The 13,240-nt window shown below is 34.9% G+C and overlaps 1 protein-coding gene and 2 pseudogenes across 1 annotated transcript; 1 reads left to right on the forward strand and 2 right to left on the reverse strand.

Moving 5' to 3' along the window:
• Positions 1–2,457: 2,457 nt before the first annotated feature.
• LOC114376491 lies at positions 2,458–3,416 on the reverse strand (annotated as a pseudogene).
• Positions 3,417–4,999: 1,583 nt separating this feature from the next.
• Positions 5,000–7,687, forward strand: LOC114376493 (annotated as a pseudogene).
• A 2,172-nt stretch (positions 7,688–9,859) lies between these two features.
• Positions 9,860–12,171, reverse strand: LOC114376498 (G-type lectin S-receptor-like serine/threonine-protein kinase LECRK1). The gene is made up of 2 exons (XM_028334648.1): positions 12,005–12,171; positions 9,860–11,875 (listed from the first exon to the last, which is right to left on the reverse strand). Exons 1-2 carry the CDS (start codon positions 12,169–12,171, stop codon positions 10,153–10,155), a joined length of 1,890 nt encoding a protein of 629 aa, XP_028190449.1. The 3' UTR covers positions 9,860–10,152.
• Positions 12,172–13,240: the final 1,069 nt, after the last annotated feature.

Below are 13,240 nucleotides of genomic sequence, written 5' to 3' on the forward strand. Positions count from 1 at the left end.
ATCAGAGTAGTTGAAGAGAAATCATGACAAAAGAAGAGGGAGTAGCAGTCTAGCAGATGAAGAGGGGTGAGCAAAAAAGAATGCTTTTCTAAAGAAAAGGTTCCTGAGCGAGATAGAGGAATTATTTGAAAAAAAGAAGAAATAAAGTTGGAAGAGTACTTTAAAAAAATTATTGAAAAAAAGAGAGAGATGGTGCATTTAATAATAATAAGAGTGTAAATATCAATTTCCTATATAAAAAAGGAGATTCATAAGGGAACTTTTTATTTTGAGGGGATTTTCTTTTTGTCTTTTTTTCTTTTACACCCCAAGGAAAAAATATGATTCGAAAAATTTTACGAAATAATTTAAAATTAATGGTTTATACAAATTTTAAACATATGAATTTGCATTGTTAATACAATATTTTAACTAATTGAACTAATAATCCAATTATGTTATAAAATAATTAATATTACTATATATAATACTAAAATTTATAATATATATTTAATGTAAATATAAATTTACATAATATAAATTTTGTGATTATTAATTTTTTTATATATAAAATTTTATTAAACTTATAATTTTTATTTAAAATTTATATATATAAAAAAATACACTATTAGATTAAAATTAAATTATAATAATGCCAAAAACAAAAATTTATTTAATTTGATGATATTTACACAAATATTATAAAAAATTATAACTAAATTTATTAAAAAAAACATAATTTTTTTTAAAATTTTTCAAGAAATTTTAGATTATACAGATTTGCAATTTATATGACAATCTGTGTGATTCTTGCAGATTAGAAATCCATATAATTATTAACACAGACATATAGAAGTTGCAAAAAAAATAACATACCTCCCCATTACAATCAACCACGAGGACAATCATAAATTGTCAACAAACCACCGTAACAATGCATCTTCAAACCAGCCACAACAAGAAACTAGGACCTTGGGCCAAAAGGAAACAAAAATGAAATGAATGGTGTGTGAAGAAAATAATAAAAGAAAGGAAGAAGACACTACCACATGTAATTTTGAAATATTTCAAAAAAGGTTGGGTGTAGAAGATTTTCTTGAAGAAAACCCCTATTTTGAGGAGGTGAGGCCCAATTGTAAGAGAACTTCCGATTCGGGTTGGGTACCACCAAATGAGCCTAATTACAAATGCAAAGAAAAGCTGCGATTATATGGTGTTCTGAATCAGAGTGGCCCGAAAGGGAAAAGAAAATCTCAATTTTGTTTGCACTTAGCAGTTTGCTGAAGAAATGGTTAAGCTAATCATAATTTTGAAAGCGTTGTTGGCAGGGGAGATATTTTCAAACTATTATACAACATGATCATGTTAAAATACGGAAGATCTGCAAAGACCCAGACTCACAACGTCAATCTTATTGACTCATTGACATTCTAACAGCAACTTAAGACACAGTTTGTTCTAATTAGGATGACAGGAATATGACAGAGAGCAGATAAACTATCTTACTCAACTCCTAAGAAAAATACCATTAAAAACAATATAGAAAACAACCAAAAAAGATAAAAAAGAATTAATATAAATTTCATTAATTTCTTATTGATTCATTTTGTAAAAGAGAAATACATTTATATAGGTGTAATTGATGTTAATCAATGGGTATTATCTATCCATGTGTCAAAATTTAATTATTTATACTAAAAATAATACACAAATATCAATTCCAACTTATATAAACCACTTTAAATTTATAATATATTTGAGTCTTTTAAAGTCCATTTTAACAGAATAGTATGCTCCATTATATGTTTGAATATTTAGTTCACTTTGCTTTCATGTTTACTAGAATTAAATTATACCCTTTTTTATATATATTTTATGATCTGTTCTGGACGGTCTTTGTCATAAAATGCATAAAACATATAATGAAACGCCTGTGTCTTATGTCTACCAAACGTATAATTTTATAGATTTAGGCTCGGGGAATGCCGAAAATTTACGTGCTAAAATTTGAGTACAAGGCTAACCATTATGTAGAAATATAAAAACAAGAGAGAATAGAAAATAACCATGCATGCATATATATTGTGTAAAAATCGTACAGGAACAGAAGCAGTTAAGATATGGAATGTATGGAAAACAGTGTTGGTGGGTTAGGGGACTTGAACAAAGCCTTCTAGCATTTGCATGACCATCCCCATTGTTGTTCCCATTTCAGGTTGCTCATGAATGCACCTTAATGCTATTTTGACCCACTTTTGTAACCTGCCATTGTCAGATAAGGCCTCCTCATTATTCTCCACCAGAGCATCTATTCTCCCTTCCATATGGCAATCACAAGCCCAATCTGTCAGTATTGCCTTCTCTTCTTCCCCTGAGTCCACCATCAAAGCACTTCTTGTGCAGCAAATAATTTCCAACAACATTACACCAAAGCTGCAAACATCCACTTTAACCGTCACAGCAATGTTCTTGAACCATTTAGGAGCCACATATCCTCGAGTTCCTCGGATCAACCGGTACAACCTTCAAGAGAACAAACAAAGCAACCGTAGCCAGGAGAATACTGTTAAAGACAGGGGAGCCAATAAGTGATCCTATAAGAATTGGCTTAGCTCGATCTTCTTTCATTGAATCGGCACCAGGGGGAAGTTCCTCGTTTGGACCTAGATAAAAGTCACGACTAACTCTTGTTTTGATATAGACAAAATGTTGATCATTAACATCGGTTACTCTTCCATTAGAAAGGGGCAATCTCTTCATCCAACAAGTGCTACCGCCCAAAATGTCCATAGCACACTTGCAATCGTGCAAGCAAGATTGTAGGCATTCCTGTTGAGTGTAAGGCTGTATCTTTTAATAATCTCTACCAGGAAATTTAAATTTTTTGGGTTGGTGCATATCATATAGTTCTTCTGGCAGTGCTTAAACATCGGCTCCACAACTGGGTTGGCATCCACCAATGAATAACCATAAGGGCATTTACAAGTAGACCTATTATTTTCCGTGGAGCAGTAGCTATTATAGCCACAGGAACTGCTACCGTTATCATTGAATATTGCAGTGCAAATGTTGTCAGGAACAAACCGCATAATTGTCCACCCTTGGTAGGCATTGTTGCTCCTTGGATGAGCATACTGTGTGAAAACTCCATTGAATTCAAGTGTTGCCCTGTAGTAATACCCCTTAGGATCAAGACTTGAGTTGCCCCATGTTGGTCCTTGAGGTTGGATTCTTGTCCCATTGACTGTCTCCACATAAATATTCCCCAATTCATCAAACACTAATCGTGAAGGAGAGTGAGAAGCATCAATTCTATAATAATATCTGTTACGTAGTTGGGTAGGCCAGGAAAGTGGACTTAGCAAGAGAACACCGTTCTGAAAATATAGTTGGAACCTTCCACCTAAGCCTAAATCGTTAAAAACACACAGTTCCATTTTATATTTCCTACATATGATGGTGATCCTTGTACTCTATAAAATTAGTTAATGTTTTTATGTATGTTGTTCAAGATGTTGAATTTTAGGGTTCATTTCACGTGGGAATTACATAATTAGCCCGAATATTTTCAGCATTTCATCGAGCCTGAAAAGGTGCTGTTTATTTTTAATACGATAATGAGTTAATAACATATTAACATTGATCGAAGTTGTGCGTTTGGATTTTCCGAATCTTCCTGATCTTGTTAAATAAATTTAAAATTTTTCATTTGCCTTGCGATGTTCTTATTCATCAATAATTTATATATTTAAAAGTGTTTATTTATTATAAATTTAGTCATATAAAATAAATATTTATTTATCATAAATTTGAATTATATAAATAAATATTTATTTTTGTGTAGTACATAGGCTAAAATTACTATAATTTACCAACAGTTCGAAAAGTTTTTTCTTAGATTTCTAAGGACCCCACATATTGTCCTCTATAAAAAAATATAATGAAAATGTTATATTGGAGAGAAAATTTCCAAAAGTGTGTATAGGCAATGGAAACTTATATTTATTTATAAGGTTTGGTATTTGTGTGTAGCTTATAGACAATATATTAAACAGGAATTGACAAGGGACATAGTTGAGTTGATCCACTGTATACTTGAGTTATTATAAACTTATTTGTTTTGGTATTTAAGTTATTATGTGTATTATTATTAACGTATATAGAGTTTGCTAGTCACTATTTTTTTTTTCTATCTCCAACTCCAACATCTGTTATTCTGTTTATATATATATTATTCTCTCTAAGCGTTTCATTTTGTTTATTTATTTGTTCGGCCGGTGAGAAGAGTCAAAATACCTTGCTTAGGGGACAGGTTTCAAAGAAATAAAGATTAACTATACTCAAATGGATTGGGGTGTCATAAAGAAATAACCAGTGATAGATTGTTGTGTGTCAGAAAAGAAATGACCGGTGGCTCAATTCAGTTGATGACTGGTATGAATGAATCAAAATATCAAAGAACTTGATTGCTCATTTGCAGTGTTACAAAGAAATATCCAGTAATTGGAACACTGGAACGTGTGGCGGAGGACACACGTTGGGGCAGCGGTGTAGTTATAGGTTCATGCATAATTGATATTTTGTTTGTTTTCGCTCTTTGTAGTTATATATCATACAAGTCTTGACGAGTAGAGGTTTTCATATATCATGCATGTAATCAGGAGGATGGCAAGTTAGTAGGGACAGAGTTGATTGAATGATTTTTGTTTTGGTGGGTATATGTACGCTGCATTATGAGATCAAGGTATATATACATGCAACCAAAACACGTGTCACTTTTTGTACTGTTTCGTGCCTCGTATTATAATACTCCTAGTGATTATTTCTTTTGCCAAGAAAAAAAAAAAAGAAATATTCAGTGATTACTTGTCAATCTCGGAGTCAAAGTCATAAGACGATGGAGAAGAAAATATCTTGTTATCTTCAGACACAGCTCATATTCCGAGTGGAAGAGTATGTCACACGTACGGTGAAAGTCCTCAACAAATTAAATAACCACACATTCAATCAATCATCATGATATCCAATCCATTTATTCGATCTCGTAATTAAACCCACGGCTGCCCTAACCTTCCTTATCTGTACACTTTTCTTTCTTCATGTTTCCTTAGTTTTTGCAAAAGTTAGGCTGAATAAGCCACTTACTACCGATGACAATAATGCATGGCGTTCAGCTTCGGGCGAATTTGCTTTCGGGTTTCGGCAACTGAATAATGACACCAAGCTGTTCATGGTTGCCATCTGGTACAACATGATGCCCGGCGACCAGACCGTTGTTTGGAGTGCAAAAACAGGTTACAAACTTGCAACAGCACCGACAGGATCACGGATTCAGATCACCTCAGAAGGGCTAGAGCTGACAGGTCCCAAAGGAGATTCCATATGGATAGCAAATTCAAAAGATTTTGTTTCGGAAGGAGCTATGCTTGACAGTGGCAACTTTGTTCTCCTAAACGGAAACTCGGAACATGTGTGGCAAAGTTTTGACTATCCCACGGACACCTTGTTGCCTAACCAATCTCTCCAGCTCGGAGGTGTGTTGACTTCTCGATTGGCAGACACAAATTTCACTACAGGAAGATTCCAACTTTATTTTCACAAAGGTGACAGTCATGTCTTGCTCTGCCCCCTTGGCTGGCCTTCTCAATTGCGTTACGAATCTTATCATACAATTGATGACTCTGGCAATGCTTCACAGTTAGTGTTCGATAAATCAGGGGATATCTATGTAGAGACCACCAATGGTACTAGAATCCAACCTCAAGTATCAACATGGGGTAACTCAAACCTCGATCTCGACAGGAATTACTACAGAGCAACCCTTGACTTCACTGGAGTTTTCACGCAGTATGCTTATCCGAGGAACAGTACTATTGCCCAACCAGGGTGGAAAATCATCAGGTATGTTCCTGGTAACATTTGCGAAGCAGTCAATCAGTATGGTAGCGGTTGTTGTGGGTATAATAGCTACTGCTCCATGGAAAATCAGAGGCCTACTTGCACATGCCTTTATGGATATTCACTGGTGGATCCAAGTAATCCATTTGGTGGATGCCAACTCAATTTCACCCTAACATGTGGAGCAGATGTTCAAGCACCTCCAGACGAATTATATGAAATGCATGAATTCAAAAACTTTAATTTTCCTCTGGCAGATTATGAGAAGATACAACCTACACTCGACAGGAATGCCAACAAGCTTGCTTGCAAGATTGTATGTGTGCTCTTGCCATTTCAGGCGACTTTTGTTGGAAGAAGAGATTGCCCCTTGTCAACGGAAGAGAAGTGAATGTCACTAATAGACATTTTGCCTATGTCAAAACAAGAGTTAGAGGCTACTTTTATCCTGACTCAAATGGGGAACTTCTCCAGCTCGGAGGTGTGTTGAATTCTTTTGCCTATCCTGAATTCTTTGGGGATCACTTATTGCTTCCTTTGTCGTTAACGGTATTCTCTTGGCTACGGTTGCTTTGTTTTTTCTCTTGAAGCCGAAACTGAAAAAGGTAGTACAAGCTTCCAGTCTTTTGGAAACAAATTTGCATTCGTTTAGTTATGAGGCATTAAAAGAGGCCACATGGGGTTTTAGTGAAGAACTAGGCAGGGGTTCCTGTGGCATTGTTTACAAAGGCAAACTAGAAGCAGCAACATCTTGTAACTTGATTGCCGTCAAGAGATTGGATAGATTGACACAAGAACGAGAGAAAGAATTCAGGACTGAATTGAGCGCCATTGGTAAAACCTGCCACAAAAATCTGTAAGGTTAATTGGATTTTGTGACGAAGGGAATCAATAGACTATTGGTTTACGAGTTCATGAGCAATGGTACTCTTGCAGACATCCTATTTGGACAATCCAAAGCACCCATCTGGAATACAAGGGTTGGACTTGCTTTGGGGATTGCAAGAGGATTGTTGTACTTACACGAAGAGTGTGACTCTGCCATCATTCATTGCGATATAAAACCTCAAAATATACTCATAGATGAGCATTTCAATGCAAAGATCTCTGATTTCGGGTTGGCCAAGTTGCTGTTGTTTGACCAAAGTAGAACGAATACGATGATCCGAGGAACTAGAGGATATGTGGCTCCTGAAAGGTTCAAGAACGTTGCTGTGACGGTTAAAGTGGATGTTTACAGTTTTGGGGTAATGTTGTTGGAAATGATTTGCTGCAGAAGAAGTGTGATGACCATGGAAGCAGGGGAAGAAGAGAAGGCAATATTGACAGATTGGGCTTATGATTGTTGTGTGGAAGGGAAGTTACATGATTTGGTGGAGAACGATAAGGAAGCCTTGTCTGACATTGGCAGGTTAGAAAAGTGGATAAAGATAGCAATTTGGTGCATTCAAGAGCATCCTGAAATGAGGCCAACTATGGGGAAGGTCAACCAAATGGTGGAAGGTTTGGTTGAAGTCCCTAACCCACCATCGCCTAATCCTGATGTTTGATTAATCTCTTGACATAATTCCCATCCTCCCTAAAATATTTGGGAGAAGTGATTATGCACCGTTCCTGTTCGTGTGATTTTACTCTATGCATTGTTATTTTCTATTATGAGTTATTTTTTGTGTACTTTTATTATTTTCTGCAGATATAATAGCTATCCATATATCCTTGTACTCTAATTAAGTTATTGTTCTATGTAGTTCAAGATGTTGTCTTATTTGGAATCATTTTATGTAGGACGCAAGCTTAATTAGCACGAATAGTTTCTGCATTTCATTCAGCCTAGATGTTGCTGCTGTGTTTACTAATTAGAGCTCCAAATGAGGCATTGTTTACTAATTAGAGATCAAAATGAGCTCCTCTAATTTAGAAGCGTATTTTTATGAATTTCTCAATCAATGGCTCGACGACAGTACATGAACAAATGTAGAAATTTTTTCCCCTTAACACCAATTTAAACGTTTCTAGCTAAAAACAAAGGGGGAAATATTTATCCGTACAAACAAGAAGATAAAAATATTCATGTACCATATATAAATGAAAAATCAATTATATATTTAATAAGTAACTTTAAAGTTTTTTTTTTCCTAAATTATTATTTTAGTCTTCTAATTTATTTTTAAAAGATTGATTTCGTCTTCTAATTTTTAAATGATTCAATTTAATTCTCTAGTTAAATTTTTTAAATTGATTGAAGTTAGGTCTTTTTTCTAATATGAGATTCACAGCGTTGATATGTATTGCTTTTACATTTTCTGGCAGTTTAAAACTGCCAATAAATGGTTTCTTTTCAATACATGAATTGCGTCGAGCCATGCTCCAGATGCGTGGAAAATATGGCATTAGATCTACAACTATTCCCACAGTCCAAGACTCACGCAACAAACCCAACTTTGCCGGGTTCAAAGTCTTGTTTGACAGCAACAATTAGGTCGTCGTTCTCGCCATTGGTTGTAGCGTTGGTTAGGCCGAGGAATTCGCCATTGGGTGGCTTCAAAGAAAATTGCAATGCTGGGGACCAAATCAAAGATGGTTGAAGGGATCAAAAACGTAAGTTCCATATCTGGCTGAGGGGAGAGAAGAAGTGAAGATGGAAACAGGATAGGGATATATCAGGAAATAAATGAAGAAGAAAAAAGAAAATAATATATAAAAACAAAAAATATCCTAGTCATTTGTTCAAAAGAACACAAAAAAAAATAAAAATCTAACTGTTGTAAACTTGTCTCCCACGACGGGAGATATCTGAACATTAAATATAAAATAACAAAATAACTAGTGCTGGTACGTGAAAAGGCCAACACGTGTTCCTATTGTTTTAGCACCGTTATTTCAATTTGAACAGAAGGAAGAAATTTAATCAATTTTTAAAATTAAAAAAGTTAAATTAAATAAAATAAGTAAATTAGACGACAAACTAACTTATAGTTTGCATAACTTTGAAAGTATTATGTTTACTAGATGTTTTTTTTCTATATAATCAAATTCACAGTTTCTAAGGATAAAACTTTAGTAAACTATTATAAGTATTATTAATATTGCTCTTTCTATATAGCAATATGCTGCATTCACGAGAATCCTGAAATGAGGCCAACTACGGAGAAGGCAATGCAATTGCTAGAAGGCCTAGTTGAAGTCCCAAACCCAACCCACCACCGCAGTTTTCCTCATACTCAATATCTTAGTTAACTGCCATCCTGCCAAACAAATTGGAGGAGAAAGGTTGGTTCTATATATGTACCAATTCCTATTTCTAGATGTTCTTATTCGGGTTCATTTCATTATGCTTTAAGTTGATGGTTTTTTTCTTTCTTTTCCTTCTTTGGTATTAGTACACTGAATCATTGACACTGAAGTTGGGTGTCTGGATCTTCCGAATTTTCCTGATTTAAGGTAGGATCTTTAAAATAAGTTCAAAATAATCCATATATATATATATATATATATATTTTGTTCCTAATAAATATTTTATTTTTTGTATTTGTTTCTAATAAGTTGAATTTATATTCATAATTGATAAAAATTTGTTTGCTTAAATTTTTATTTTTAGTGTTATTTATATTTATATTTTGATTTTATGTTCAATGATTTCTTTGAATGATTTTTGTTATTTGAACAAATATTTGTAAATTAATATCATATTTTTATTAGAAAATTTTTATATGAGTTATTTATCCTATATAGTTTGTGAGAAATGAAAAGTAGAAACTGAAAATCATATTTATTTATATAAATAAATAAATATAAAATAATATATATATATATATATATATATATATATATATATATATATATATATATATATATATATATATATATAGAATTTTAAAAAACCCGTGCAACACGGTTCAAAGTCTAGTTTTATTAATAACCCAAAATTAGACATTCATAGATTACATTAAAATCCACCAGACCCAACAAAAAATGTTTAGCTAAACATAGAGAAAATAGAAATACACATAAAAAAAAAAGAAGAAGAAAGGATAAAAGAAAACTCCATAGATCATCGGATAGACGTGCACTTCCACCATTTTCATCTTTCTCATATTTGTAGAGCTTGCCCCAAAGTGAGTGAACAGGTTAGGTGACAGGCAAAAAGCAGCACTCTATGGAGTATGTATCGAGCAACTTGCGAGAAAGTGAAACAATTAAACAACTAAAGCATAATAAAAACACATACAATTACATACGAAGCACAACATAATTAATGTTTTGGCTGGATGGAAGTTAAGATATAGAATGCATGGAAAAAGGCGGTGGTGGGTTAGGGACTTCAACAAAGCCTTCTAGCATTAGCATTACCATTCCCATTGTTGGCCTCACTTCAGGATTCTCATTAATGCACCAAAATGCTATTTTGATCCATTTTTCCAATCTGCCATTATCAGACAATGCCTCCTTGTCATTCTCTACCAGAGCATCTATATTTCTCCCTTCTATATAGCAATCATAAGCCCAATCTGTCAGAATTACCTTCTCTTCTTCTTCAGCTTCCATGGTCAACACATTTCTTCGGCAACAGATAATTTCCAACAACATCACCCCAAAGCTGTAAACATCCACTTTAACCGTCACTGCAATGTTCTTGAACCATTCAGGAGCCACATATCCTCGAGTTCCTCGGATCATCGTATTTGTTCTAGTTTGGTCAAACAACAACAACTTGGCCAACCCAAAGTCAGAGATCTTTGCATTGAAATGCTCATCTATGAGTATATTTTGAGGTTTTATATCACAATGAATGATGGCAGAGTCACACTCTTCGTGTAAGTACAACAATCCTCTTGCAATCCCCAAAGCAAGTCCAACCCTTGTATTCCAGATGGGTGCTTTGGATTGTCCAAATAGGATGTCTGCAAGAGTACCATTGCTCATGAACTCGTAGACCAATAGTCTATTGATTCCCTCGTCACAAAATCCAATCAACCTGACCAGATTTTTGTGGCAGGTTTTACCAATGGCACTCAATTCTGTCCTAAATTCTTTCTCTCGTTCTTGTGCTAATCTGTCCAATCTCTTGACGGCAATCACGTTACAAGAAGCTGCTTCTAGTTGGCCTTTGTAAACAATGCCAAAAGAACCCCTGCCTATTTCCTCACAGAAACCCCGTGTGGCTTTTTCCAATGTTTCATAGGTAAAGGAATGCAAATTTGTTTCCAGAAGACTAGGAATAGCTGGGACAAGCCTTGTTAGTTTCGGCTTCAAGAGAATAAACCAAGAAACCGCACACAAGAGCATACTAATACTGATAAAGACAAGGGATCCAATAAGTGATCCCAAAAGAATTGGCTTAGCTCCATCTTCTTTCTTTGAATCGGCACCAGGGGGAAGTTCCTCGTTTGCACCAGGATCATAAAAGTCACGCCTAACTCTTGTTTTGATATAGACAAAATGTTGATCATTAACATGGATTACTCTTCCATTAGAAAGGGGCAATCTCTTCATCCAACAAGTGTTACCGCCTAAAACGGCCATTGCACACATGCAATCGTGCAAGCATGATTGTCGGCACTCCTGTTGAGAATAAGGTTGTTTCTTTTCATAATCTCCCAGAGGGAAATTAAAATCTCTGAATTCATGCATTTCATATAGTTCTTCTGGTTGTGCTTTAACATCCACTCCACAAGCGAGGGTGAAATTGGGTTGGCATCCACCAAATTCATTACTTGGATCCACCATTGAATAGCCATAAGGGCATTTGCAAGTAGGCCTATCATTTTCCATGGAGCAGTAGCTATTATAGCCACAGGAACCGCTACCATACTCATTGAATATTGCAGTGCAAATGTTGCCAGGAACATACCGCATAATTGTCCACCCTTGGTAGGCATTATTGGTTCTTGGATGAGCATACTGTGTGAAAACTCCATTGAATTCAAGTGTTGCCCTGTAGTAATACTCCTTAGGATCAAGACTTGAGTTGCCCCATGTTGGTCCTTGAGGTCGGATTCTTGTTTACAAGAACAAAGTTGCCAGTGTCAAGCATAGCTCCGTAGGAAAGAGGAACGCTTGGTTGTGCTTTCCATATGGATTCTCCTTTCGGACTTGTCAGCGTGAGCCCTTCTAATGTGAGCTGAACCTGTGATCCTGCTGGTGCTGTTGCAAGGGTTTCATTTGCTTTTGCATTCCACACAATGGTCTTGGCTGGTATTTTGTCATACCAGATGGCAACCACGAACAGGTTTGTGGAATTAAGTTGGCGAAATCCAAAAGCAAATTCACCCGAAGGCGAAAGCCATGCATCATTGTCGTTGGTGGAGAGTGTGGAACTCAAAGTAATGTTTCCAAGAACAAACATAACATGAAGAAAGACAAGGGAAAAGATGAAAAAAAGGGTGGGGGAAGCCATGCATGGTTTATAACTTCTTCCTAGCTACTTATATAAGACTGAAAAAAATATCAGTGATCAGTAAGTCTACCAATTTGACTAATTATTTGTTTATTAGTGGGCAAAGCAAAGCAGAATGAATTGCCAAGACATTCACCGAGAAAAGATTAGGTGTTGTTGCAAGAGTGTTTAGTTTTTAGAAAGAGTACTCTTTGACTAACATGTATAGTATGTGGCTATTGGAGAAGAGAGAAGGGCTTGAATGCCGTTGAATTATTGAACATGTAATAAGGCATTCTCTTTTTGTTGCGATAAAGGAAGACTAACTACCGCAAGGTCAAGTCCTCAGAGAAGACCTCACACTCACATCACAGGCCAACCAATCACAAAATCACCGTTCCCTTTTTCTACCTACTCAGACGTATTTGCAAAAATTATCGGAATATGAATTCAACTCTACTTTTTATTATTATTTTATTTTTCTCTCTCTTGTGTGGTACTGTTATGTATTTCTCATATTTCTTTATTCTCTTTTTATGATACATTTATAGACTTAAGGACTGTAATTATTTTTATTAAAATATGAACACCAAATTTTATACAACATGCACGGTTCTTTTGTTTCTTATTTTGTATATTTATACATAATAGTTATCCTTGTCCTGTATACGCTTATCATATCTACATCGTTCAAGATGTCATACTTGGAATCATTTTATGAAGAAATCTTAGCACGTACATTTTCAGCATTCTCTTAAACTGATCCAACAAATGGATGACTTTGATTTTCAATTACTGTTTTATACTATCAATCAATGAAAAATCATTCTTACTATGATTTTTAAAGTAGTTTTTATAATTATTAAAGTAGCTGTAAACTACGAAATTCGAACCCATCTTATTATATTCCTTGTTTAATTCGATATTCAACCTAGTTGTTGCCTAAAATCATTCTTTTGTTTCGATGCCCATAAAATTAATTCTTAT

The sequence above is a fragment of the Glycine soja genome, chromosome 11 (genome assembly GCF_004193775.1).
Source record: "Glycine soja cultivar W05 chromosome 11, ASM419377v2, whole genome shotgun sequence".
NCBI classification, from domain to species: Eukaryota; Viridiplantae; Streptophyta; class Magnoliopsida; order Fabales; family Fabaceae; genus Glycine; species Glycine soja.

Excerpts from the sequence above, each read along its gene's own strand:
- LOC114376498 (XM_028334648.1), bottom strand. The coding sequence starts at position 12,171 with ATGATGCATGGCTTTCGCCTTCGGGTGAATTTGCTTTTGGATTTCGCC. Across the intron at positions 11,876-12,004 it reads CAGCACCAGCAGGATCACAG|AATCCGACCTCAAGGACCAA; the intron begins GTTCAGCTCACA and ends CTTGTAAACAAG.